Source organism: Camarhynchus parvulus, chromosome 1A, assembly GCF_901933205.1.
Source record: "Camarhynchus parvulus chromosome 1A, STF_HiC, whole genome shotgun sequence".
Classification (NCBI taxonomy): Eukaryota; Metazoa; Chordata; class Aves; order Passeriformes; family Thraupidae; genus Camarhynchus; species Camarhynchus parvulus.
Window position 1 is genome coordinate 70,026,995 of NC_044586.1, and position 26,908 is coordinate 70,053,902.

The following is a 26,908-nucleotide window of genomic DNA, read 5'->3' on the forward strand; positions in this document are numbered from 1 at the left end:
AGCATATATTTTATTGAAAGACCAAGTGGGTGACAACGGCGTGGGGACAGCCGGGGTGGCACGGTGCCTCGGGGGCTCCTCTGGCTGCTGAGTACAGATAAATACCGGGACATCGAGCGGGTGGCGATATAGTCACGATAGCGCTGGGCGGCAGGGCCGAAGCGAGGGACCACCAGGCACAGCAGTGAGGAGGGGGCGGCCCCGGGACCCCCCCGGGGCCCGAGCTCGGTGGCGGGGGGGGGGGACAGCCGGGGACACCGACACGAGGGGCAGCACACCCGGGGCGGGGGGCGGCTCTGGGGCATTCCCGTTCCTTTGGGGGGGCAGCGCGGATTTGGGGTGCGCGGAGATGCCCCCCCCCCTTCCCCGGACCCCCCCCGGGCCCCCCCGTGCCCCCAAAGCCGCGGCCCCGCTGCCCCCGGGCTGGCCGTGCTCATGCAGGGGGGGCTGCTCGGGCCGTGCCACCCCCGCTGGGCTGTGTCACCCCCCGAGGGGACCCCCGGAGCCCCGAGAGACGGGGGGGGCGTGCGGGGGGGACAGAGACTCTGGGGGTCACACAGAGAGACCCTCGGGTCACACAGGGTCTCTGGGGTCACACAAAGAGTCCCTGGGGTGGCACTGAGTCCCCAGGGGTGACACTGAGTCCCCAAGGGTGACACTGAGTCCCTAAGGGTCACACAGAGTTCCTAAGAGTCACACAGAGTCCCGGGGGTGACACCGAGTCCCTGGGAGTCACACAGAGTCCCTAAGGGTGACACCAAGTCCCTGGGGTGACACCAAGTCTCTGGGGTGACACCGAGTCCCTAAGGGTGACACTGAGTCCCTAAGGGTGACACCGAGTCCCTAAGTGTCACACAGAGTGTCCCTGGGGTCCCACAGAGTCCCTAAGGGTGACACAGAGTCCCTGGGGTCACACTGAGTCCCCAGGGGTGACACCGAGTCCCTGGGGTGACCCAGAGTCCCTAAGGGTGACACCGAGTCCCCGGGGTGACCCACAGTCCCCGGCGGGGTGGCCCCGAGTGGCGGGGGTGGCAGGGCCCTACTCCAGGTAGATGTCCTCTGTGGGGCAGGCGTACTCCAGGTGCTCCTGGTAATATTCCTGAAACGCTCGGCTGGGGGGCACGCATGGGGGGGGGGGGTCAGCCTGGGGGGGGCACCCCCAGACCCACTGAGACCCCGAAAGAGGGGGCTGGTACCCCAGAGGGGGACCGAGTACCCACAGCCCCCCAAACCCGGCACCCCACACACACCCCAACCAGACACCACCCCACACCCAACTTGAACCAACCCACACCCACAGCCCCACCAGCACACCACACTACACCCACACCCCCAAACCAGCACACACCCCCACACCTAAGCACACACACCACACCCCCCCCAACCGCACACCACACCCACAAACCACCCCGCACCACAGCACCCCCACACAGCCACACCCACACCCCAGCCCAGAGCCACCCCACACCCCACAGCCCCACAAATAGACCAGCCACCCAGCCCTCAGCACCCCAAAAATTCCTCACTCCGTGAGCCCAGCCCCAGCACAGCCAGAGCCCCCTGCACCCCATAATGCTGCACCCAGACCCCATTCCCCTGGCACCCCCATTCCCCTGGCACCCAGACCCCATTCCCCTGGCACCCAGACCCCATTCCCCTGGCACCCCCATTCCCCTGGCACCCAGACCCCGATCCCCTGGCACCCAGACCCCATTCCCCTGGCACCCCATTCCCCTGGCACCCAGACCCCATTCCCCTGGCACCCCCAATCCCTGACACACAGACCCCGATCCCCTGGCACCCAGACCCCATTCCCCTGGCACCCCCTGGCACCCAGACCCCGATCCCCTGGCACCCAGACCCCATTCCCCTGGCACCCCATTCCCCTGGCACCCCCAATCCCTGGCACACAGACCCCAATCCTGACCCCTGGCACCCCAATCCCCTGGCACCCCAGCCCTTGGTGCCCCCAATCCCTGGCACCCAGACCCCAACCGGCACCCCCATCCCTGGCACCCCCATCCCTGGCACCCCCATCCCTGGCACCCAGACCCCCCAAAACCCCCAGCCCCAACACGCCATGCCCTGCCCCCCGGCCCCCCATGTCCCTCATGCCCCCAGTACCCTCCATACCCCCCTACGCCCTGCACCCCCAATCCCATGCCCTGCCCCTCGTGTCCCCCATGTCCCCCGTGTCCCCATCTCCCCTGTACCCTCCGTGTCCCCTGTACCCTGCCATGTCCCTGCGCCCCCCATGCCCCCCGTGCCCCCCGGTGTCCCCTGCAGCCCCCAGCCCCCCCCCCTCAGTGTCCCCGTGTCCCCCCAGTGTCCTCTGTACCCCCTGCGTGTCCCCCGGTGTCCCCCATGTCCCCTACGCCCCTCATGTCCCTCATGTCCCCAGTGCCCCCCGTGTCCCGTACCCCCAAACCCCCATGTCCCCCAACCCCATCCCAGCCACCCCGTGCCCCCCATGTCCCCTGTGCCCCCCATGTCCCCCATATGCCCCATATCCCCAGCCCCACCCCCTGCCCCTCGTGTCCCTCATGTCCCTTGTACCCCCCGTACCCCCCATGTCCCCTGTACCCTCCGTGTCCCCTGTACCCTCCATGTCCCCGGTGTCCCCTGTACCCCCCATGCCCCCCGTGTCCCCCGTGTCCCCCATGTCCCCCGTGCCCCCCATGTCCCCCGGTGTCCCCTGCCGTACCCGACACACTCGGCCACGTGTCTCATGGACTCCTGCGACACGAACACGTGGCAGGCGAAGCGGCTCAGCACCGGGTGCTTGGTGATGAACCCGAAATAGCTGCGGGTGTGGGGTGGGGGGGCACGGGCTCAGGGGGGCGCCCCCAAACCTGCCCCGGGCGGGCTCTGCCAGGGAACACCCCCAGAGCCCCGGGACAGCCACCGCGGGGGCACCGGGGCGGGCAGGGGGCTGCGGGGCGGCACCAAGGGGATCCCTGCGTGGGGTGGGGTCACTCGGGGTGTCCCTGAATGGGGTGGGGTCACTTGGGGTCCCTGCGTGGGGTGGGGGTCACTCGGAGTGTCCCTGAATGGGGTGGGGTCACTTGGGGTCCCTGAGTGGGGTGGGGTCACTTGGGGTGCCTTGGGCAGGGTCGGGTCACTTGGGGTGTCCCTGAATGGGGTGGGGGTCACTTGGGGTGTCCTTGGCTGGGTTGGAGTGTCTTGGGGTGTCCTTAGGTGGGGTGAGGATCCATTGGGGTGTCCCTGGATGGGATGAGGGCCCCTTGGTGTGACCCTGGATGGGCTGGGGGTTCCTTGGGGTGTCCTGAGGTGGGGTGAAGATCGATTGGGGTGCCCCTGGATGGGATGAGGGTCCTTTGGGGTGTCCCTGGGCAGGGTGGGGGTCTCTTGGGGTGTCCCTGGATGGGGTAGGGGTCCCTTTGGGGCAGCCCTGGCAGGGTGGGGGTGTCCCTTGGGGTGTCCTTAGGTGGGGTGAGGATCCATTGGGGTGCCCCTGGATGCAGTGAGGGTCCTTTGGGGTGCCCCTGGGTAGAGTAAGGGGTCCCCTAGGGCATCCCTAGCAGAGTGGGGATCCCTTGGGGCATCCCTGGAAGAGTGGGGGTGTCCCTGGAGGGGGTGAGGGTCCCTCGGGGTGCCCCTGGGGGCAGGGGGGGCTCACCAGCTGTTCCGGGGGTGGCACCCGCAGAAGGAGATGTTCTTCATCTGGAAGAAGTGGCTGCAGCGCTCGAACTGCGGCGGGACGGGGGCACAGGAGGGGCTGGGTCAGCTCTGGGGGCCCAGAGCCCCCCAAAACCTGGGCCCCCCCCTCAGCATCGGCCCCCAAACCCGCAGCCCTGCACCCTGAACCTGCTCCACTCACCTCCAGACCCCTGAGCCCCCCCAGAACCCACTCCCCACATTCCTCGTGTCCTGGTCACCCCCAAATCCAGACCCCTGTCCCCTCCTGTCCCCTCCAAACCCAGACCCCTGTCCCCTCAATGTCCCCCCCAAAACCCAGACCCCCGTCCCCCCCGGTCCCCCCAAACCCAGACCCCTGTCCCCCCCCCAAACCCAGACCCCTGTGGCCTCCATGTCCCCCCAAACCCAGACGTCCTGTCCCCGGTTGTCCCCCAAACCCAGCCCCCTGTCCCCCCAGTGCCCCCAAACCCAAACCCCGGTCCCTCCCGGTCCCCCCAAACCCAGACCCCTGTCCCTCGTCCCCCAAACCCAGACCCCTGTACTCCCCAGTGCCCCAAACCCAGTGTCCCCCCAGTGTCCCCCCGGTGTCCCCGGTGCCTGACCTCGTGCTCGGGGCTGTACTCGGTGACGGTCAGGATGAGTTTGATGCCCTGCAGTGTCACCTCCAGGTCACAGCTGGCCGGGGGCCGCAGGTGCACCGTCAGCTTCCGCGTGGTGGCGATCTGCGACAGCGGGAACGGCAAAATTATCAAATATCGGTAAGAGATTGCAAAAGGGAGCCCCGTGCGGCCAGGCTGGGCCTGCTCCTTCTGCTGAGCACGGCTCAGCAAGAGCGCCCGAGTTCCCATGCCAAATTTATTATTATTGATTAACTATTAAATTAGCGTTGTTATTGTTATTAACAGACTTCATATTATTAACTCACTTTTCATATTATTAACTCACTTTTCATATTATTATTATTAATTGACTTTCCATATTATTAACAGACTTTTATTATTATTATTATTATTATTATTATTATTATTATTATTATTATTATTATTATTATTATTATTATTGCTGGTTTTGTTATTATTATCTGACTTTTCATGTTATTGTTAATATTAACTGGCTATTATTATTTTTATTATTATTATTATTATTATCTGACTTTTCATCTTATCAACTGACTTTTCTTATTATTATTACTATTAACTGATTTTAATATTATTAACTGACTTTTCACATTATTATTATGAATTGACTTTCCATGTTATTAACAGACTTTTATGATTATTATTATTCTTATCTGACTATTATTATTATTATTGCTGGTTTTGTTATTATTATCTGTTTGACATGTATGTGAAATCCTGATGAACTGAGTGTGTGTTGTTAATTACAATTAGATGTGACAATAATAATATTTATATTATATTATATTATATTATATTATATTATATTATATTATATTATATTATATTATATTATATTATATTATATTATATTATAGTATAGTATAGTATAGTATAGTATAGTATATTAATTATATGACATTACATTATATTATATCATATTACATTATAATTAGATATTCAGTATGTTTTGTTTTAGATATTATTTAATATTATTTAATATTATTGTAATATTATTGTAATTGTTTTGTGTTGTTTATTACTATTTCCACTATTCATATTATAAATATATTATCTATATTATGTATTAATATATTATATATAATAATTAATATATAATATTACAATTAATGATTATGGTGTATATTTTGTATAATTAATATATAATTAATGATATATTGTATATTTATAATATATAATAAAATTTTAATATATTTTAAATATATTTAATATATTAAATATATTTAATATATCTAATATATTTTAATATATTTATTATATTTAATATATTTAATATATTAATAATATTTATTTTATATCTAGAAAATTTTATCTATAGATTTTATATAAAATTTTATATATAGATAATTTTATTATATAGTTATTATATAATATAATCATGATTATTTTGTATATTATATATATATAATATAATTATATAATGATCTAGTGTCAGTATAATTTAATAATTATAATATTTCTTTTCTATATAACTATAATATAGATGTTATATTAAAATATAAATAATATTATATTATAATAATTTATAATATTAATTATGAAATATACAATGATTAATGTATACTAATAAAAATACCTTCTGATAATGACATTAATTATGGCCTGAGCCATAAAGATTCGGATTTCCTGCGTGGGGAGGCGAGCCCCGGCTGTGTGTGCCCGCTCACCTTCTGCATGGCGGCGCAGAGGATGCCGTTGCCCTGGTGGTACGGGACCTCCACGGAGCCCAGGAACTGCACGTTGAACCGCTCCACCCAGCACGGGTTCCGCTTCAGGCCTGCGGCACGGCGCGACAGCGTCAGCCCGCGCGGAACCGCGGGATTGCAGAGCGGCGTGGGATCGGGGATCACGCAGGATCGGGGATCACGCAGGATCGGGGATCACACAGGATCGGGGATCACGCAGGATCGGGGAATCACACAGGATCGGGGAATCACACAGGATCGGGGAATCACACAGGATCGGGGATCACGCAGGATCGGGGAATCACACAGGATCGGGGAATCACACAGGATCGGGGAATTACAGAGTGGCGGGGTCATGGAATCGGGGATCACGCAGGATCGGGGAATCACACAGGATCGGGGATCACACAGGATCGGGGAATCACACAGGATCGGGGAATCACACAGGATCGGGGATCACGGCAGGATCGGGGAATCACGCAGGATCGGGGAATCACGCAGGATCGGGGATCACGCAGGATCGGGGAATCACGCAGGATCGGGGAATTACAGAGTGGCGGGGTCATGGAATCACAGAATCACACAGGATCGGGGAATTACAGAGTACGGGGTCATGGAATCATGGAATCACACAGGATCGGGGAATCACACAGGATCGGGGAATTACAGAGTGGCAGGATTATGGAATCATGGAGTCACGCAGGATCGGGGAATTACAGAGTGGCGGGGTCAGGGAATCATGGAATCATGGAATCATGGAATCACAGAATCACACAGGATCAGGGAATTACAGAGTGGCGGGGACATGGAATCATGGAATCACACAGGATCAGGGAATCATGCAGAATCGGGGAATCACACCGAATCGTGGAATTACGGAATGCCGGGATTATGGAATCACGGAATCACGCAGGATCGGGGAATCACACAATCACACAGAATCATGGAATCACACAATTACAGAATCATGGAATCACACAGAATCACAGGATCACCCAATCAAGGAATCTTGGAATCACACAATCAAACAATCATACAGAATCGTACAGAATCGCACAATCAATCACACAGGATCACACAGGATCACAGAATCACACAACCAGGGAATCCTGGAATCACACAATCATACAGAATCATACAGAATCACACAATCGATCACACAGGATCACACAGAACCATGGAATCACACACAATCACACACAGTCACAGAATCACACAACCAGGGAATCATGGAATCACACAATCATACAGAATCGTACAGAATCGCACAATCAATCACACAGGATCACACAATCACACACAACCACACAACCACAGAATCGCACAATCACGGAATCACACAACAGTGGAATCACACAGAATCACATGGAATCACAGAATCGATCACACAGAATCACACAGTCAATCACACAGTCAATCACACACAACCACACAATCACTGGGTTGGGAGAGACCTTCAAGATCATCGAGTCTGGTCCAGCCCCAGCCCCTGGCACCCAGTGCCCCATCCAGGCTTGTTAAACACCCCCAGGGATGGGGACTGCACCCCCTCCCCGGGCAGCCATTGCAGAACTTTATCCCCATTGCTGGAAAAGCTTTTTCCTGCTCTCCAGCCTGAATTTCCCTCGGCACAGCTCGAGGCTGTGTGCTCTGCTTGTGTCAGAGCTGCTGGAGAAAGAGCCCGAGCCCAGCTGGGCACAGGCACCTTTCAGGGGCTGCAGGGAGTGCTGGGGGCAGCCCTGAGTCTCCTTTTGTGCAGGCTGAGCACCCCCAGCTCCCTCAGGGGTTCCTCGCAGGGTTTGTGTTCCCAGCCCCTCCCCAGCCTCGCTGCCCCTCTGGCCGTGCTCAGTGTGCCAAGGTCCTTGCCAGGCTGAGGGGCCAGAGCTGGGCACAGCCCTGGAGCTGAGCCCTCCCAGTGCCCAGGGCAGGGCACGGTGACCTCCCTGCTCCTGCTGCCCCTCACTGCACTCCTGGCACAGCCGGGTGGCGCTGCCCTCCTTGGCCACCAGGGCACAGTGCCCTCCCTGCTCCTGCTGCCCCTGCACTCCTGGCACAGCCGGGTGGCACTGCCCTCCCAGTGCCCAGGGCACAGTGCCCTCCCTGCTCCTGCTGCCCCTGCACTCCTGGCACAGCCGGGTGGCACTGCCCTCCCAGGCCCCAGGGCACAGTGCCCTCCCTGCTCCTGCTGCCCCTCACTGCATCCCTGGCACAGCCGGGTGGCACTGCCCTCCTGGCGCCCAGGGCACAGTGCCCTCCCTGCTCCTGCTGCCCCTCACTGCATCCCTGGCACAGCCGGGTGGCACTGCCCTCCTTGGCCACCAGGGCACACCTGGGCTCCTGTCCTGCTGCCCACCAGGTCCCTTGGTGCCTGGCACTGCCCAGCCACACTGTGCCCAGCCCAGAGCCAGGCAGGGGCTGTCGGTGTCACTGCTGAACGCCCGACTGAACTTGGCCAAGCTGGCCATTGATTCTGTATTGACTTCTGCAAAATATTTTATTCTAGTGTAGTTTGTAATCTCTGCTTCAATCATATTGATGATTTATTCTATACTAATTTATACATTATTTCTTTTTTATATTATATAGAAATTATTTATATATTTATATACTGTTTACATACCATTTATTATTTACATCATATTTATATTTATATTTATATATTAAATTTATATATTATTATTTATTGTTATATACTAATATATATATTTTTATAGATTTTATTTATCCTACATTAACTTTTGAAAATTATTTTAATTCAGTACAGTTTGTAATCTCTGTTTAAATCACATAGATTATTTATTCTATACTACCTTATATATTATTTTTTATATTATATATAAATAATATATTATTTATATATTAATATATTTTTATAGCATGTATGCATTATTTATTTTTTATATATTATTTATATTTGTGTATATATTAAATTTATATATTATTATATATTATTATTTCTTTATGTATCTTTTATATATTTTTAATTTATTATTTATCCTATATTAACTTTTGAAAGTTATTTTAATTTAGTATAGTTTGTAATCTCTATTTAAATCATATAGATTATTTATTCTATGGTACCTTTTTTGATTATTTATTCTATTTTAACTTTATCAATTATTTATTCTATATTAACTTATACATTATTTATTTTTGTATTATATATAAATTATATCTTATTTATATATTTCTATATTTTATATAGTATTTACACATTATTTATGCTTTACATATTATTTATATTTTTATATATATAAAATTTATGTTGTTATTTATTATCATATTTTTATATTTTTAATATATATTTTAATATATTATTTATCCTATATTAACTTTTGAAAATTATTTTAAATTAATACAGTTGATAATTTCTTTTAAAATAATATATATTATGTAGTCTATATTAACTTTATAAATTACTAATTCTATATTAACATATATATTATTTATTTACATATTAGATCTATCAATTACTATTAACATTCAATATTACATATAATATAATTTATATATTTTTCTATATTAATATATTTTATATTATTTCTAAATTATTTATTATTTATATATTGTTTATATATTTTATGTAGATTACATTTCTATATTATTATATATTTTATATATTTTCTAATACATTATTTCTAATATATTAACTTTTCCAAATTATTTTAATATAATTAAAATCTGTAATCTCTTTTTAAATATAATAAATAATTAAATCTCTTTTTAACTACTTTTGGCATAATTTGATATAATTTGTCTTTTTTTATATAATTTTTCAGGCCTTTGTGGTCAATACCCTAATCCCTGTGTAGATTGTGTATTTTGGTGTGATAAATATATATTATTGTTTAAAATAATAAATTAGATATAAATATATATTATAGATATATTAGTTTAAACTGTAATCATTTTAGATTTTGCTTTTGCAAAATATTAATATAGAATCTACGTGCTGTGTCCTATAACATGAATTTCTACAGCAGGAACTGTAGTTATGAAATAATAACTAATGATTTATTTTTGGAACTGACTGGTAATAGCGAGAATAACTCGGATGAGTAAAATAACTAAAACTCTCTGTGTGATTAAATACCATTTTAAAATCCACACAGATAATATGGGAAAAAAACAGAGATAAAGAAGATTTCTGCCACTGACCCCTCGACGATCAATAACTCCCCGTTTGTTGTGGAGAAATGGCACACACATTGGGAAAAAATAGCATAACACTGGGAAAAAATGCCATTCACCACTCCCAAAAATCAAATATTCACTTTGGAATGGTGGGTCAGGGGTGGAACCAAACTAAAATTTCCCAGAGGATGTAAAAGAGCTCAAAGAAACTGTTAAATATGTATAATCCTCACAAATAGGTATGCAATCAATGCAATGTAAATAATATATCATTTATATATGACATAAAAATAAATAATGTATAAGTTAATATAGAATAAATAAAGTTAATATAGAAAATCTATATAGAAAAAATCATCATAGAAAGAAAATCAATATGGAAAAATAAGTATGGAAATAACAGAAGTAAATGTAGAGATGAATGTAGAGATAAATGTAGAAATAAACATAGAAATAAATATAGAAATAAATATGGAAATAAATATAGAAATAAATACAGAAATAAATGTAGAAGTAAATGTAGAAAAAATATTGAAATATCTATATAGAAAATCAATATAGAAAAATCAATATAGAAATATTAGAAATCAATATAGAATTAAATATAGATATAAACATAGAATTAAATATAGAAATAAATATAGAAATAAATATAGAAATAAATATAGAAAAATAAGTGTAGAAATAAGTGTAGCAATAAATATAGAAAAATAAAGATAGAAATAAATACAGAAAGAAAATTTATATAGAAAAATAAATATAGGAATAAATATAAAAAAATCAATATAGAAAGAAAATCAATATAGAAAAATAAACATGAAAATAAAAGAAATAAATAATAGAAATAAAAATGGAAATAAATCTAGAGATAAATATGAAAATAAATATAGAAAAATAAATATAGAAATAAATATAGAAAAATAAATATAGAAAAATAAATATAGAAATAAATATAGAAAAATAAATATAGAAAAATAAATATAGAAAAATAAATATAGATAAAAATAAAAATAATTTTAATAAAGCAGGGTTACCAAGCTACGGCCACACCCCCAACGCTTTTATCCCTTCTGAAAGATTAACGCCGTTAACGAGCAAAGCCGGTTTCTCGCAGAGAGGCCCCCGAGCCCCCAGCCCCGTCCCCACGCGGGGTCCCCGGGCTCGTACCGACGGCGTCGCGGGCCTGCCCCACCACCTCGTGGGCGTAGAAGGCGGGGAAGATGCCGCGCTCGCCCGTGCGCATGTTGTAGCCCCGGTACCAGTAATCGTCCTCCTCCAGCTCCACCAGGATGGGGTCGTCCACGTCCAGCTCCAGCTCGTCCTCGTGGCGCGGGATGAACCTGGGGGGCGCGGCGCCACAGCGTGGGGACGTGGGCAGCGCCAAAGTCACTGTCCTCATCTCCTGAGCGCCCCAAAGTCACTGCCCTGACCTCGTGGGCAGCCCCAAAGTCACTGTCCTCATCTCCTGAGCGCCCCAAAGTCACTGCTCTGATCTCCTGAGTGCCCCAAAGCCACTGCCCTGACCTCATGGGCAGCACCAAAGTCACTGTCCTCATCTCCTGAGGGCCCCAAAGCCACTGCCCTGACCTCATGGGCAGTCCCAAAGTCACTGTCCTCATCTCCTGAGCGCCCCAAAGTCACTGTCCTCATCTCCTGAGGGCCCCAAAGTCACTGTCCTCATCTCCTGAGCGCCCCAAAGTCACTGCCCTGACCTCATGGGCAGCACCAAAGTCACTGTCCTCATCTCCTGAGCGCCCCAAAGTCACAGCTCTGATCTCCTGAGGGCCCCAAAGCCACTGCCATGACCTCATGGGCAGCCCCAAAGTCACGGCTCTGATCTCCTGGTCAGCCCAAAGTCACTGCCCTGCCCTCTTGGTCAGGCCCAAACTTACAGCCCTGACCTCCTTGTGAGCCTCAAAGCCACAGCTCAGCACCCCTCAGGTCATCAGCACCCCAAAGCCACAGCCCTGATCTCCTGGTCAGCCCCAAGTCACTGCCCTGATCTTCTGGTCAGCCCCAAGGCCATGGCTCAGCACCCCTCAGATCATCATCACCCCCCAAATTCACTGCACTGACCTCATGGTCAGCCCCAAAGCCTCTCCACTCATCTTCTCATCACCCCCAAAGCCACTCCTCTCAGCCATTCTCCAAAAATCCACCCTGCTACACCCCTGATCTCCTGAGCACCCCCAAACCCTCCACACACCTTCCTGCACCCCCAAACAACCCACAGCCCTTCCCCTCCTGGGCACCCCCAAACCCCGACCCACAGGCCTTCCCCTCCTGGGCACCCCCAAACCCACACCCTTCCCCTCCTGGGCACCCCCAAACCCAGACCCACAGCGCTTCCCCTCCTGGGCACCCCCAAACCCACACCCTTCCCCTCCTGGGCACCCCCAAACCCAGACCCACAGGCCTTCCCCTCCTGGGCACCCCCAAACCCACAGCCCTGTCCCCCTCCTCACCTCCTCACCCCCCATGCTCAGACCCCACCCCGATGTTGTTGTCACCCCCAAACCCTGTGGCAGCTGTGGGGTGCCTGCCCTGGGGGACACGCCACCCCCAGAGCCCAGGGACAGCCACCCCAGCAGTGGGCAGGGAGCCCTGGGGAGGCACTGCGGGGTCCTGGGTGTCCCCAGCAGGGGCAGGGGGTCCCCTGGGGGTCACCTGGGTGTCACCTGGGGTGGCCTCACCTGAAGACGGCGCGGTGGGTCTGCTCCCGCTCCTCGCCGTTCACCATGCAGGAGAACAGCCCGAAGGACTCTGTGCCTGTGGGGACAGCAATGCCAGGGACACGGGGGACAGCTGCCACCCACATGGGGACATGGGGACAGCTGCGCAACAAAACGGAGCACAGGACAGCTGCCACCCCAACTGGGACACGGGACAGCTGCCACCCCAACAGGGACAGGGGACCGCTGCCACCTCCATGGGACGCAGGACAGCTGCCACCCCCACGGCGACACGGGGACACCCCCACCCACGTCCCTGAGGGGCACTCGTGGGGCCAGAGCCCTCCTGGGGGTCCCACCTGGGCCCTGCCCAGCAGAGCAGGGCTGGGGACCCCTGTGGTCACTGTGAGCCTGCCCCGTCTCCCGTGACATGTCACGACGTGCCGTGACATCCCAGACATATCGTGACATGGCATGACATGGCATGACACACAAGCATGGTGCCAGGCACAGGACAGGGAGGGCAGCTGGTGTGAGAAGAGCCAGGACAGCATGGCACATGTCACGACATCCCAGGACGTTATCATGACATCCCGTGACATGTGGTGACACGCCATAACAGGGTACACAGGAATGGCTGGGGCAGGACACGGAGGGCGGCCGGTGTGCCAAGGTCACCCAGACCAGCCCAGGACACCATGACACGTCATGACATGTCACGACACGTCCTGACACGGCACCGCCACTTACTGGAGGAGCGCGAGGTGCTGTTGACGAAGACATTGAGGAACTTCTTGGAGAACTGCAGGTCGGCCTCAGGGGACGAGTCCTCGGAGGAGCTGCGCGCGTCGGGGGCCACCAGCCCGTCCCCAAAGGCCACCTCGTCGTCGCAGGCCCTCAGGATGTCGCTGTCGTCGCTGAGCACGGACGTGCAGCGCCGCAGGCTGACCAGCTCCAGCTGCGTGTGCTCATCCACCACCAGCGTGTACTTGACCGAGTCGTAGGCCAGCGACTCGTCCAGCGCCGGCGGCTCCGGCGGCACCGGCGCCTCCCCGGCGGGGCTGCCCCGGCGCGAGGCCACCAAGGCCGGCTCGGCCTCCTCCAAGGCCATGGCGGAAGCCGCGGTTGGTCTTGGCCGTGGACACGTCCAGCGCCCGCGGGGTCGGCGTCGGGCGCTAACCGGACGTCGTCGATCATGGAGTCGGCCTCCAGCACGCCCGAGTCCAGGTCCCCGTCGAGGGCCCAGCGCCCGGGGCTGGCGGGGCGGCGATCCTCGCCGGTGACGGCGGGCTCGGCACCGGGGGATGCCCGTGGGATTGACGCCGGGCGGCAGCCCAGGGTGGCCAGGACCTCGGAGGCGTCCAGGCGCCGAGGGAGACGGGCGGCCGGGGCACACGGGCGCGATGGTGTCGTTGGTGGGGTTGCTGAGGAACAGGAAGGGCCCCGGCTCCTCGGCCGGCGGCTCCGCGGCGGCTCGCGGCCGCGTGCTCGGCCTCGGCCAGGGAGCTGCGCAGCGTCTCCATGTCCACCAGCTCGATGGCGCCACGCTGGCACCGCGCCCCCGGGGCCGCATCCGCCAGCACCGCCGGCGAGTCCCGCGGGCCCGGCTCCTCGTCCAGCGCCTCGCTCAGGATCTCGGGCTCCAGGTCGGAGGCGGGCGAGATGGTGTCGCACAGCGAGTGGCTGTTCTGGAAGCACTCGTCCGGGCACTTGATGGGGTACGAGCCCTCCGAGATCATCTTGTTCACCAGGTTGCTGAGCAGCCACGGCGAGTCCGAGTCCTCGCTCAGGTCGGGCTCCGACTCCGAGTCGGAGTCGTACTCGCTGTTGTCCTCTTCGTCCGCCTCGGGCATCAGCTTGGGCCCCACGGGCAGGTAGAAGGAGCGGCGGATGCTCTCCAGGCTGTGGTCGGGGTCGATCTTTAGGTCCAGGGGGCTGGCGCTGGACACGTCGGTCTGGCCCTCGGGCGCGGGGCCGTCGGCCGGGTCCAGGCTGTCGTAGTAGGCGTCCATCTTCAGCTCGGCCAGGCTCTCCCTCCTGAGCACGCCACGCTCCGGCGGGCCCCTCTCGGCCGGCTCCTCCTCATCCTCCTTGCCCTTGTCCAGCAGCAGCGAGTCCTTGATGCCCAGCAGGCCGGGCGCCTCCAGCTCGGGCTCCAGCTCTCCCTCGGAGCCGGGCGAGCTCGCCTCCTCGATGGAGTTGGTCAGGTGGGACGAGCGGCCGCTGCTGCTGTCGCTGCTGAGGTCCAGCTCGGTCTCCGAGATGGATGAGATCATGTTGCTGACCAGGCGCCCGCCGGCAAAAGCCGCCTCGAGCTCCCCGTCCACGTCCGAGTCAGAGCCGGGCGAGCTGAGCTCGTCCCCGCGCCGCCCGCCGGGCAGGAAGGGCTTGGCCGTGCGGCTCGTGAGGTCGGCCTCGATGCCCGGGTCCGAGGAGGGCGAGGTGGTCTCCGAGGAGCCCGAGGGGTGGCCGCGCACGCTGGCGGCCCGGCCGGACTGGGCGCCCTCCCCGTCGGAGCTGAGCGGCTCCGCGGGAGCCCCGTCCCGCTCCGGCGGGGGGCCGCGGCTGCGGCTGCGGGCGGGGGACCCCGGCTGCCGCCGCCCTGGGGCTGCGTGGGGGCCTGGGGGGCGGCCTGGGGCGGGGGGGCGGCCTCGGGGGCGCCGGGGGGAGCCGCGGGCCCTGTTGGAGAGAGACAGGGGTGAGGAGGCGGGGGCGGCTGGCGGGGGCGCGGCGGGGAGAGCGGAGCTCGGAGCGCAGCGGAGATGAGGTTCATGTTAAAATCGGGCGCGGCTCTCGGGGGCGATGGGTTACCATGTGCCAGGGACTCGGGGCTGTTGCCTTGCGAGTCCAGGGGGGAGGGCGGCAGCGAGGGGGGAGCCCCCCCGGGGCCCGGCGGGCTCTCCAGGCAGGGTCCGTCCAGGATGCAGGCGTGGGGGGACGAGTGTCCTGCGGGGAGGGCGACACGGAGCCGGCGTCACCCCGCGGGGTGGCCGCGGGAGCCGGCAGCACACCCGCGTTGGCACAGCCCACTGTCACATGCCCACTGTCACAGCCCCACTGTCACCCCGCCATTGTCACCCCTGCATTGTCACACCCGCGTTGGCACAGCCCCACTGTCACATGCCCCTGTCACAGCCCCATTGGCACAGCCCCACTGTCACACCTGCATTGCCACACCCGCGTTGGCACAGCCCACTGTCACATGCCCACTGTCACAGCCCCACTGTCACGCCGCCATCGTCACACCTGCACTGTCACACCTGCATTGTCACAGCCCCACTGCCACACCCCATTGGCACAGTCCCCCTGTCACACTTGCATTGGCACAGCCTCACTGTCACCCCGCCGCTGACACAGCCCCACTGTCACAGCCCCATTGTCACACCTGTATTGTCACAACTGCGTTGTCACACCTGCATTGTCACAGCCCCACCATCACAGCCCCGCTGGCACAGCCCCATTGTCACAGGCCCAGTGTCACACCTGCATTGTCACAGCCCCACCATCACAGCCCCGCTGGCACAGCCCCATTGTCACAGCCCCACTGTCACCCCACCACTGACACAGCCCTACTGGCACACGCCCGCTGGCACAGCCCCGCTGTCACAGCTCCATTGTCACCGCCCCGCTGTCACCCCGGCGCTGTCACCCCGCGCTCACCGGTGTGTGAGGAAGAGGAGGAGGAGGAGGAGTGCAGCAGCGCGTCCTGCCAGCTGGGGCGCGGCGCGGGCGGGGCGAAGCCGCCGTTGTTGTTCAGGGAATCCTGCGGGGACAGCGGGGCCGGGGGGGATCAGTGCGGGCGCCCCGATCCCGGGAACGCTCGGGGACTCCGGGGGGACACCGGGATGGGGGGTGGGAATGGGGATGGGGATATGGGGGATGTGGGAATGGGGGATGGGGATATGGGGATATGGGGATATGGGATGGGGATATGGGGGATTGGGATATGGGGGATGTGGGATATGGGGGATGTGGGATATGGGGATATGGGAATGGGGCATGGGGATATGGGGGATGGGGATATGGGGGATGCGGGAATGGGGGATGGGGATATGGGGATATGGGGATAGGGGATGGGGATATGGGGGATATGGGGATATGGGGATGTGGGACATGGGGGATGTGGGATATGGGGGATGTGGGATATGGGGGATGTGGGATATGGGGATATGGGAATGGGGCATGGGGATATGGGGGATGGGGATATGGGGGATGCGGGAATGGGATTTGTGGGAATGGGGGATGTGGGATATGGATCCTGGGGGGACAGGGATGGGAATGGGTGCAGGAGGGGACAGGGACGGGGGGACATCCCCGGGGATGGGCCCTGTGGGGACAGGATGGGGTACAGAAGGGGTGCTGGGGGTGGGGATGGTTCCGGGGGTGTCGCAGGGAGGGCTCGGAGGTGCCTGGCAGCCCCCCAGCAGCCACGTGCGCGGGTTTATCCGGATTAGGGCCGCGCATCCCTGCATCCCCTGCCCGGCCAGATGCGCGCCGGGGGCCGGGCACGGCACGGCACGGCGCGGGTGGCACGGTGCCCACGCTGGGGACAACCCCAGCAGCGGCGCTGACCGCGGGACAGCCGTGTGGGACCCCGGGAGCACGGCCCCAGCCCGCAGGGGTGCGGGGAGCGCCCGGGATGTTCGGGAATGTGGCGGCGGCAGCTGCAGCGGGATTAGTCCCGCCGGGAAACACGGGCAGCGCTAATCCCGGCCCGTCCCGGCGGGAACAGGGATTAGGGAGCGCGGCGGGGCCACCGGGCACCAACCGGGGTGGCCCTGACAGGGATTGGGGTGGGCACCGAGGGGACGGGGAGGTGGGAATGGGGAGACGGGAATGGAAAGGGGGATGTGGGAATGGAGAGGGGAGATGGGAATGGAGAGGGGAGATGGGAATGGGGAGATGGGAATGGGGGATGTGGGAATGGGTCCTAGGGGCCACAGGGATGGGAATGGGTCCTAGTGGGCACAGGGATGGGAGAGCTGGGAGTGGGTGATGAAGGGGATGGAGACAGGCACTGGAGGGGACAGGGATGAGGGACACGTTGTGGGAGGACAGGTGAAGGGTGGTGGAAGGGTTAAAGACGGGGGACAGGGGATGGGGACACAGGGATGGCTGCAGGGGGACACAGGCCCCAAGGACCAGGATGTCGCCTCCTCCCAGGACCCCGCGATGGGGCAGATCCAGGGGCCCCACCCGCCCCTCGGAGGGATGACAGAGCCACGCGGGGACCCCGGCGGCCGGGCAGGGACCCCCGGGCTCTGTCCCCCCGCAGTGACCGCCCCCCCCGGAGCCCCCCCAGGCCGGCAGCGCGCGGGGCCCTCCCGGGAAAAGGGGGGGCCCCGAAATTCCCGAGGGCCCGCGGTTCCCTGGCAACGCCGGCGGCTGCAGCCGCTTCCCACACACTGCGGCGGCGCCTGCGCCGCGACACGGGGACATCCCTGCGGCGACACGGCTGGGGGGACACCCCCGGGGAGCCCCGAGCCCCGCAAAAGGGGGGACACGGCGTGGGGGGGGCACAGGGGACGGAGAACACCGGGAGGGAGGGGACAGTGACCAGTGAAGGGAAGGGACAGTGAGTGACCCGGGGGGGGAAGGGGACAGTGACGTCGGGGATGGGGCGGGGGGGGGGTTGGGGACAGTGACCACGAAAGGGAAAGGACAGTGACCTCAGGGGGGGGAAGGGACACAGATACCCGGGGAGGGATGGGGACAGTGACCCTGGGAGGATGGGGACACAGCCCCCAGGGAGGGATGGGGACAGTGACCACGGAAGGGAAGGGACAGTGACCAGGGAGGGAGGGACAGACCTCAGTGGGGGGAAGTGACACAGACCCCGGGAGGGATGGGGACACAGACCCCGGGGAGGGATGGGGACAGTGACCCCGGGATGGATGGGGACAGTGACCCCCGGGGGTGATGGGGACAGTGACCCCGGGGAGGGATGAGGACAGTGACCCCGGGATGGAGGGGGACAGTGACCCCCGGATGGATGGGGACAGTGACCCCCGGGGGTGATGGGGACAGTGACCCCGGGATGGAGGGGGACAGTGACCCCGGGAGAAGGGGACACCTGCGGCCAGCCCGGCCTCACCTGGGTGCCCGGGGCCGTCAGGTTGAGGGTGGTGGGGCGGTGCTTCTGCGTCTCCTCCAGGGCGGGCGAGGGGATGGGCGAGGCCGAGGGGGACGGCGGCGCCTCCAGCTCGTTGCCTTCCTCCTCCTCCTCTTCCTCGTCGTCGTCGTCGTCGTTGTCGTCGATCATCTCGAACTCCTGGAAGTCGTCCTGGAAGGTGCACACGGGGTGCGGCTGCTCCCCGCGCTCCAGCACCAGGCAGTCCTGCGGGTGGCACCGTGTCAGGGACGTGGGGACAGCCGCGGGCCACCCTCCCTGCCACCGAGGGGTGGCAGCGTCCCCAGTCCCCGCTGCGGTGGCCTAAAGGGGACAAGGGACCCCCGGCTCGTCCCCTTTGCCTCAGCACCCACAGAGAGACCAAAGCCACCGCTGTGGGTGAGTGGTGGCAGCGCAGTGTCCCCACAGCCCCCGTGGTGTCCCCAAGGGCCACCGGGCTCCTGCACCTTCTCGTAGTGGTCCGAGTCGTAGTTGAGGCCGATGCCGCAGTCGTCCGTGATCTCCGTCCATCTCTGATGTCCTCGGGACACAGGGTCCTGACGCCGGCCGAACTCCTCACAGCGCTGATGAGCGGGGGGCCTGGGGACACAGGGGACACGGCTCAGTGACAGCCCGGCCAGGCCCTCACAGCACTGTGAGAGCAGAGTGGCACCATGGGGACACAGGGGACACGGCTCAGTGACAGCCCGGCCAGGCCCTCACGGCACTGTGAGAGCAGAGGGCACCATGGGGACAGAGGGGACACGGCTCAGTGACAGCCCGGCCAGGCCCTCATGGCACTGTGAGAGCAGAGGGGCACCATGGGGACAGAGTGTTAAAGGAAAACAGCCCCCACCGACACAGCAAGAAGAGAGGAAGGAGGGAGAGAAGGGGCCCCCCGGGAAGGGACACAGCTCAGTGACAGCCCGGCCAGGCCCTCACAGCACTGTGAGAGCAGAGTGGCACCATGGGGACACAGGGGACATGGCTCAGTGACAGCCCGGCCAGGCCCTCACGGCACTGTGAGAGCAGAGGGGCACCATGGGGACAGAGGGGACACGGCTCAGTGACAGCCCGGCCAGGCCCTCACAGCACTGTGAGAGCAGAGGGGCACCACGGGGACAGAGGGGACACAGCCCAGCCAGGCCCTCACAGCACCGTGAGAGCAGAGTGGCACCATGGGGACATCCATCCGTCCGTGTATGGGTGGCACTCTTGGCATGGCAGCACCAGGGACAGGGCACCATAACTCTGTCACCTCTGGCGCCACACGGACATGGCACCATAACTCTGTGTGTCACACAGACATGGCACCAGGACACTGTCACCTCTGGGTGCTGGCACAGGACAGCCAGAAGGACATGCGACCGTAACACAGGGACATGGCACCAAACCCTGTCACCTCTGGTGCCACAAGGACCTGGCACCAAACCCTGTCACCCCTGGGTGCCAACACAGGAGAAGCACAAGGACATGTCACTACAACCCTGTCACCTCTGCTATCACAGGGACATCACCACACCCCTGTCACCTCTGGGTGCCACAGGGACATGGCACCAAGCCCTGTAACCCCTGGGTGCCACATGGACATGGCACCACAGCCCTGTCACCTCTGGGTGCCACACAGACATGTCACCAAACCCTGTGACCCCTTAGTGCCAGCACAGGACAACAACAGGGACATATCACTGTAACACAAGGACATGTCACCAACCCTGTCACTTCTGGGTGCCAGATGGACATGGCACCATAACCCTGTCACCCCTTAGTGACAGCACAGGACGACAACAGGGACATGGCACCAAACCCTGTCACCACTAGTGCCACATGGATATGGCACCATAATCCTGCCAGCAGGGACATGTCACCATAACACAGGGACATGGCACCAAACCCTGTCACCCCTGGGTGCCATACGGACATGGCACCAAACCCTGTCACCTCTGGGTGCCACATGGACGTGACACCAAACCCTGTGTCCCCTGGGTGCCATACGGACATGGCACCAAACCCTGTCACCTCTGGGTGCCACATGGACGTGACACCAAACCCTGTGTCCCCTGGGTGCCACATGGACATGGCACCACAGCCCTGTCACCTCTGGGTGCCACATGGACGTGGCACCAAACCCTGTCACCTCTGGTGCCACATGGACATGGCACCACAGCCCTGTCACCTCTGGGTGCCATATGGACATGGCACCAAACCCTGTCACCCCTGGGTGTGGCACAGGACAACCACAGGGATATGTCACCATAACACAGGGGCATGGCACCAAACCCCTGTCACCGCTGGTGCCACATGGACATGTCATCACAGCCCTGTCACCTCTGGTGCCACATGTACATGGCACCAAACCCTGTCACCCCTGGGTGTGGCACAGGACACCTCGGGCACACGTCACCCACGGCTGTCACCACGCGGTGGCACCAGCTGGGCGGAGGTGCCGAGGCCACCACACGTCCCAAATTCCTGTCCCAGCCGGGCAGAATGCCCGGAGCCGAGGTGGGGAGGGGACAGTCACCAGGTTAGGAGTGACCTGTGCTGCTGGGGGGGTCACACCGGCACGGCTGGGGGGGACAAAGGGGACGCAGGCTGTGACACCCCGAGGGGCCCTGAGCGCATTCCCAGGGAACGGGGGTGCCATGGAAACCAGCGGCTCCTGCGGGAACAACGGAACCAGAGAAATCCCGAAATCCTGAAATCCCGAAATGCCAGCAGGGTTTGGGGCTGGAAAACAGAAACTGGGGCTTTGGGGGGCTCGGTGAGGGGGGACACACAGCCTGGCTGCCACTGGGACCCTCTGGTCACCCTCCATGGGGTTGGGGACACCCAGGGTCCCCCATTCGGTCTCAAGGGTGCCTGGGTGCCACTGGGACCCTCTGGTCACCCTCCCTGGGGTTGGGGACACCCAGGGTCCCCCATTCCGGTCCCAAAGGTGTGTGGCAGTGACTGGCTGCCACTGGGACCCTCTGGTCACCCTCCATGGGGCTGGGGACACCCAGGACCATTCCCAGGGGTGTGTGGCAGCAGCCAGGTGCCAGCAGGACCCTCTGCCACCTTCCATGGGGTTGGGGAGACCCAGGACCCCCAGCTTGTCCCCAGGGGGATGTGGCAGCACCTGGGCACCAGTGGGATCCTGTGCCCACCCTCCGTGGGGTTGGGGACACCCAGGGTCCTCCACTCGGGTCCCAAGGGTGCCTGGGTGCCACTGGGACCCTCTGGGCACCTTCCACGGGGTTGAGGACACCCAGGACTATCCCCAGAGGGATGTGGCAGCACCCAGGTGCCAGCAGAACCCTTTTTCCATGGGGTTGGGGACACCCAGGGTCCCCCATTCCAGTCCCAAGGGTGCCTGGGTGCCACTGGGATCCTGTGCTCCCACTCTGTGGGGTTGGGGACAGCCAGGGTCCCCCAGCAGCACCTGGGCACCACTGGGCCGCTGTGCCCCCCCTCTGTGGGGTCGGGGACACCCCGGTGGGCTCGGGCGGGTGCGGGGGTGCAGCCCGCAGGGTGGCAGCAGGGCCAGACCCCAAAGGGGACGCAGGGCTGTCCCCTGTCCCCCCCGCGGTGCAGCCGCTCCCGACTCCCCGGCAGGAAGATTCCCCTAATCCCATAATTCCCAGAAGTAGGGCACGGCCGTGCCGAATCCGCGCAGATTTGGGGCAAAAGCGGCAGAAACGGAGCCGGGCCCGGGGCTGCGGCGGGAGCGGGGCTGAGCGGGATCCCAAAGGCTGCACGGGACAGGGGAGCCCTGGGCTGGGGGTGAAGGGTCCCGGGGTGTTGGGGAGCGCAGCATTTTGGGGTGCAGAGCCCTGGGGGGCTGGGATGCAAAGTCCTTCGGGGTGCAGAGCCCTGGTGTGTAGGCGAACAGAAATTTTGGGGTTCAGAAACCTTTGGGGTGCTGAGCTATGAGATGTGGAAGAGCAGAACCCTTTGGGGTTCAGGACCCTTTGGGGTTCCAGGGTGCCAAACTCTGGGGTGTTGGGGTGCAGAGCCCCGGAGCTGTTGGGGAGCAGAAAGTTTTTGGTGTGCAGAAATTTTTGGGATATTGGGGTGCAGATCCTTTTGGGGTATCGGGGCACAGATCCTGTTAGGGTATAGGGACCAGAGCCTGGGGCATTGGGGAACAGAGTCCTGGGGTTTTGGGGTGCAGATCCTGCTGGGTTACAGGTCAGAGCCTGGGCTATTAAGGAACAGAGCCCCGGGGTTTTGGGGTGCAGAACCCCAGGATGTCAGGGAGCAGAACCCTGGGGTTTTGGGGTGCAGAGCCCTTTGGGGTGCACAGCTCAGCATGTTGGGGTGCAGAGCCCTTTGGGGCACAGAGACCTGATTTGTTGGGGAGCAGAGCCTTGGGGTGTCAGGGAGCAGAGACTTTTGGGGTGCAGGGCCCAGGGGTGCTGGGGACCAGAGTCTTGGGATGTCGGGGTGCAGATCCCTGGATGTTGGGGTGCAGATCCCAGGATGTCGGGATAGAGAAACAGAATCCCAGGATGTCAGGGAGCGGAGCCCTACGGGGTGCAGAGCCCTACGGGGTGCAAAACCATCCCCAACCCCACAGAATATCGGGGGCCACGGGAGGAACCCTGGGACCCTCTGCTGTCCCTGGGGTCTTAGGGCGTCCTGTGGGCACACAGGGGGACAGGGACAGTGGGGCTGAGTCCTCCTGGGACAGGGACCTTGGGGTCCCTTCCTGCACCCCTGGACCCTCCTCACTGGGGGAGAAACTCCTGCTCCTGGCTGGGGGACATGGGATGGGATGGGATGGGATGGGATGGGATGGGATGGGATGGGATGGGATGGGATGGGATGGGATGGGGTAGGATGGGGTAGGATGGGGTGGGAACACCACAGTGGGGTGGGGACACTGTGATGGGATGGAGCCAGCAGTGAGAGCCCATCCAGCCCCACAATCTCCCCGATGGGACCCCTGGGGACCGGGCTGGGGCCAAAGGCAGCGCCCCGGCCATGGGTGCAGGGACACAGCACCGGGGATGAGCAGCAGGAACAAGGACAGCGCCCGTCCCCACCTTGGGGACAATCCCGGGGCCGGCTGGCACCGAGGGACAGGAGCGGAGCCGAGGGTGGGGACAGGGCCAGGGGGTCTCACCCAGCCCCGCACACACAGAGGGGATCGGGAAGGGCTGGAACCTGCAGAACCCCAGTGACCCCAGTGCCACCACCCCGAGCCGGGATGGGACGGAGGGGACCCCAAAATGGCTCAACGTCACCTGGCGGGGGGCAGGGGCCGGGAGGGCTGGGCAGGGGACAGCGGCGGGGCCAGCGCTGCCAGGGGCCGGGAGGGCTGGGCAGGGGACAGCGGCGGGGCCAGCGCTGCCAGGGCCGGGAGGGCTGGGCAGGGGACAGCGGCGGGGCCAGCGTGCGGAGCCGGGCGGCGCCAGCGGAGGGCTGCCGAGGGCTGGGCAGGGGACGCGCGGGGCCAGCGCTGCCAGGGCCGGGGGGGGCTGCGGCGGCCGGCGCTGGGCACGGGGCCGGGGGGCGGGCAGGGGCCGCGGGCGGGCTGCCAGGGCCGGCTGGAAGGGGGGGGGGGGGGCCCATCGCTGCCAGCCCTGCTCCCTGCGCACCGCCCGCGGGGGCTCCGAGAGCCGGGAGGGGACCCCACAGCGGCCGGGGAAGGGAGGGGACCCCCACCCGCTCCCGGAGCCGGCTCTGACCCTGTGGTCACCCCAAATTGGCGACCGGGGGCTCCTGACTGGCACCTGGGGCTGCCACGGCCCGAGCGGGAGGTGGGAGCCATCCCAAGGCCCGGCTGCGTGCGCGCCTGGAATTCCCACATCGAGGGAGCACTCCCTCATGGAGGGAGCATTCCCACATCGGGCATCCATTCCCACATCGAGGGAGCATCCCCACATCGGGCATTCATTCCCACATCGAGGGAGCATTCCCAGCCCATTCCGGCCTCTCCTCTCTGGCCAGGGGGTCCCACCCCACCGGCTGCCCCAAGCCGGGCTGGGCACCCCCTCCCTGCCCGCGGCTCCTTAGGGAAGGCACAGCGGGTTCGGGTTCTCCGTCACCATTCCCGGCTGGATCTCGGCGTGCTCGGGGAGCCCCAGGGAGCGGCCCCGGGTTTTGGGATGGCTCCGGGCACAGCTCCCGCTCCCCGGACTGGGCCCGGCTGCCCCAGGGCCCGGCCCGGGGCCGAGCAGCCCCAGCGAGGCCGTGGCGTCCCTCCTGCGCCACCGCGGGCAGGGACACCCCGGGCTCCTGCTGCGCTGCGGCCCGGGAAGGGGACAGCCCGGCGACGGGGACATCCTGGGGACAGGGACATCCTGGGGATGGGGATGCTCAGCGAAAGGGGACATCCTGGGGACAGGGATGCTCAGGGACGGGAACATCCTGGGGATGGGGATGCTCAGAGAAGGGGACATCCTGGGGACAGCGATGCTCAGGGACGGGAACATCCTGGGGATGGGGATGCTCAGAGAAGGGGACATCCTGGGGACGTAGATGCTAAGGGAGGGGACAGTCCGAGCAAGGGGATGCTCAGGGAAGGGGACATCCTGGGGACAGGGACACCCCAGAGAAGGGGAGCCCTGCCCAGCACAGCCACAGCCACCCAAGGGCACGTCCCGCAGCCCCGCCGTCCCCTGCTCGTCTCTCCGCATCCCCGGGGCCCTCCAGGTGCCCCTCAGGGCCGCTTCCTGCCCTTCCCATTCCCCCGCCGGGCGCCTCGGCCCCGCAGTGCGCCAGCCCGGCCCGCGGCCCGACCCGCACCCCGACCCCGCACCCCGCACCCAGCCAAGGTCAGGCGCGGGGCGGGCCCCGCCGCGTCCCCTGCCCGCGGGACCCCCGGCGGCCCTGCGGGAAGGTGACCGATCCCGGGGCCCCGGTGCGGCGTCCCGGCTGCGGGAACCCCCGGCATCCCCCGGCCGCGCCGAGCCTCGGGGGCGCTGAGCCCCGCTCCCCCGCCGCCCCGGGACCGGCCCCCCATCCCCGTCCCCGTCCCCATCCCGGGGCCGCTGCGGCGCCTCGGGAGAGACAAAGAGGCGGCGGCGGCGGCTCCTCCCGCAGCGCCCCGGGATGCGGCGGCCCCGGAGGCCGGGGGCTCCGGGCCCCGGCCGGGGAAGGGGACGGAGGGGACCCCGCGCCCCCCGCCCGCGGCGCTCCGGGGGCTGGATGGCGCCGCCGTTAATGCCGGGAAGGGCCGCGGCGGGGCGGGGGGCGGGAGGAGCCCCCCCGGTCCCGCATCCCAAGGTGAACGCACGGGCGGGGGGGGCCCGGGGTGCGGGCCCGGTGCAAGGGCGGCACGGCGGGAGGGGAAGGGCAGCGCGACCCCGCATCCCCCCCGCGCATCCCCCGCGCGTCCCCCGCTCACCGGCAGCCGGGCGGGGAGAGCGAGTGGAAGGTGGAGAGCGAGAACATCTCGGCGCGATCCGCCATTTTCTCCGGCCGGGGCTGCGCCGGACTGCGGAGCTGCGGGAGCGGGGGGGGAGCGGCGGGAGGAGCTGCGGGAGCGGCGGGGGAGCGGCGGGGGGCGGGAGGAGCCGCGGGAACGGGGGGAGAGGGAGGAGGAGCTGCGGGAATACGGGGGAGAGGGGCGGGGGAGCTGCGGGAGCCGCGGGGGGAGAGGGAGGAGCCAGGAGGGGCGGGGGCGGCGAGAGGGACGGGGAGGGACGGGGAGGGGGTTATGGGGTGGGATGGGGTGGGGTGGGATGGGACGAGGGGCGGTCCAGGGGGTCTGGAGAAGGAGGGGTCTGGGGGCGTGGGATGGGATTGGGGGAGTTATGGGAATGGGGGTGGGATAGGGAGGGAATGGGGAGTGGTCCTGCGTGGGCGGGGGGATCTCCTGAGGGGAGGGAGGGAGGGAGGGAAGGAAGGAGAAGGAAAAAAAAAGAAAGAAGGAAGGGAAGGGAAGGGAAGGGAAGGGAAGGGAAGGGAAGGGAAGGGAAGGGAAGGGAAGGGGCTTTGGGATGGGGTGGGATCAGCTGGGACGGGGAGGGGCAGGAAGGGGTCGGATCGAGGGGGACAGGGGCGTCTATAGGGACACGG

General features: G+C 59.3%; 1 protein-coding gene across 1 annotated transcript; it reads right to left on the reverse strand.

Moving 5' to 3' along the window:
- Positions 1-26,400, reverse strand: MAPK8IP2 (mitogen-activated protein kinase 8 interacting protein 2). The gene is given in 14 exon segments (XM_030960863.1): positions 1-1,112; positions 2,705-2,803; positions 3,641-3,711; positions 4,263-4,382; positions 5,966-6,075; positions 11,285-11,457; positions 12,811-12,886; positions 13,540-14,071; positions 14,073-15,366; positions 15,399-15,735; positions 16,450-16,552; positions 18,884-19,126; positions 19,366-19,498; positions 26,235-26,400. Coding segments are annotated over 14 exon segments (3,429 nt in total). The 5' UTR covers positions 26,300-26,400; the 3' UTR covers positions 1-1,039.
- Between the last annotated feature and the right edge of the window lie 508 nt (positions 26,401-26,908).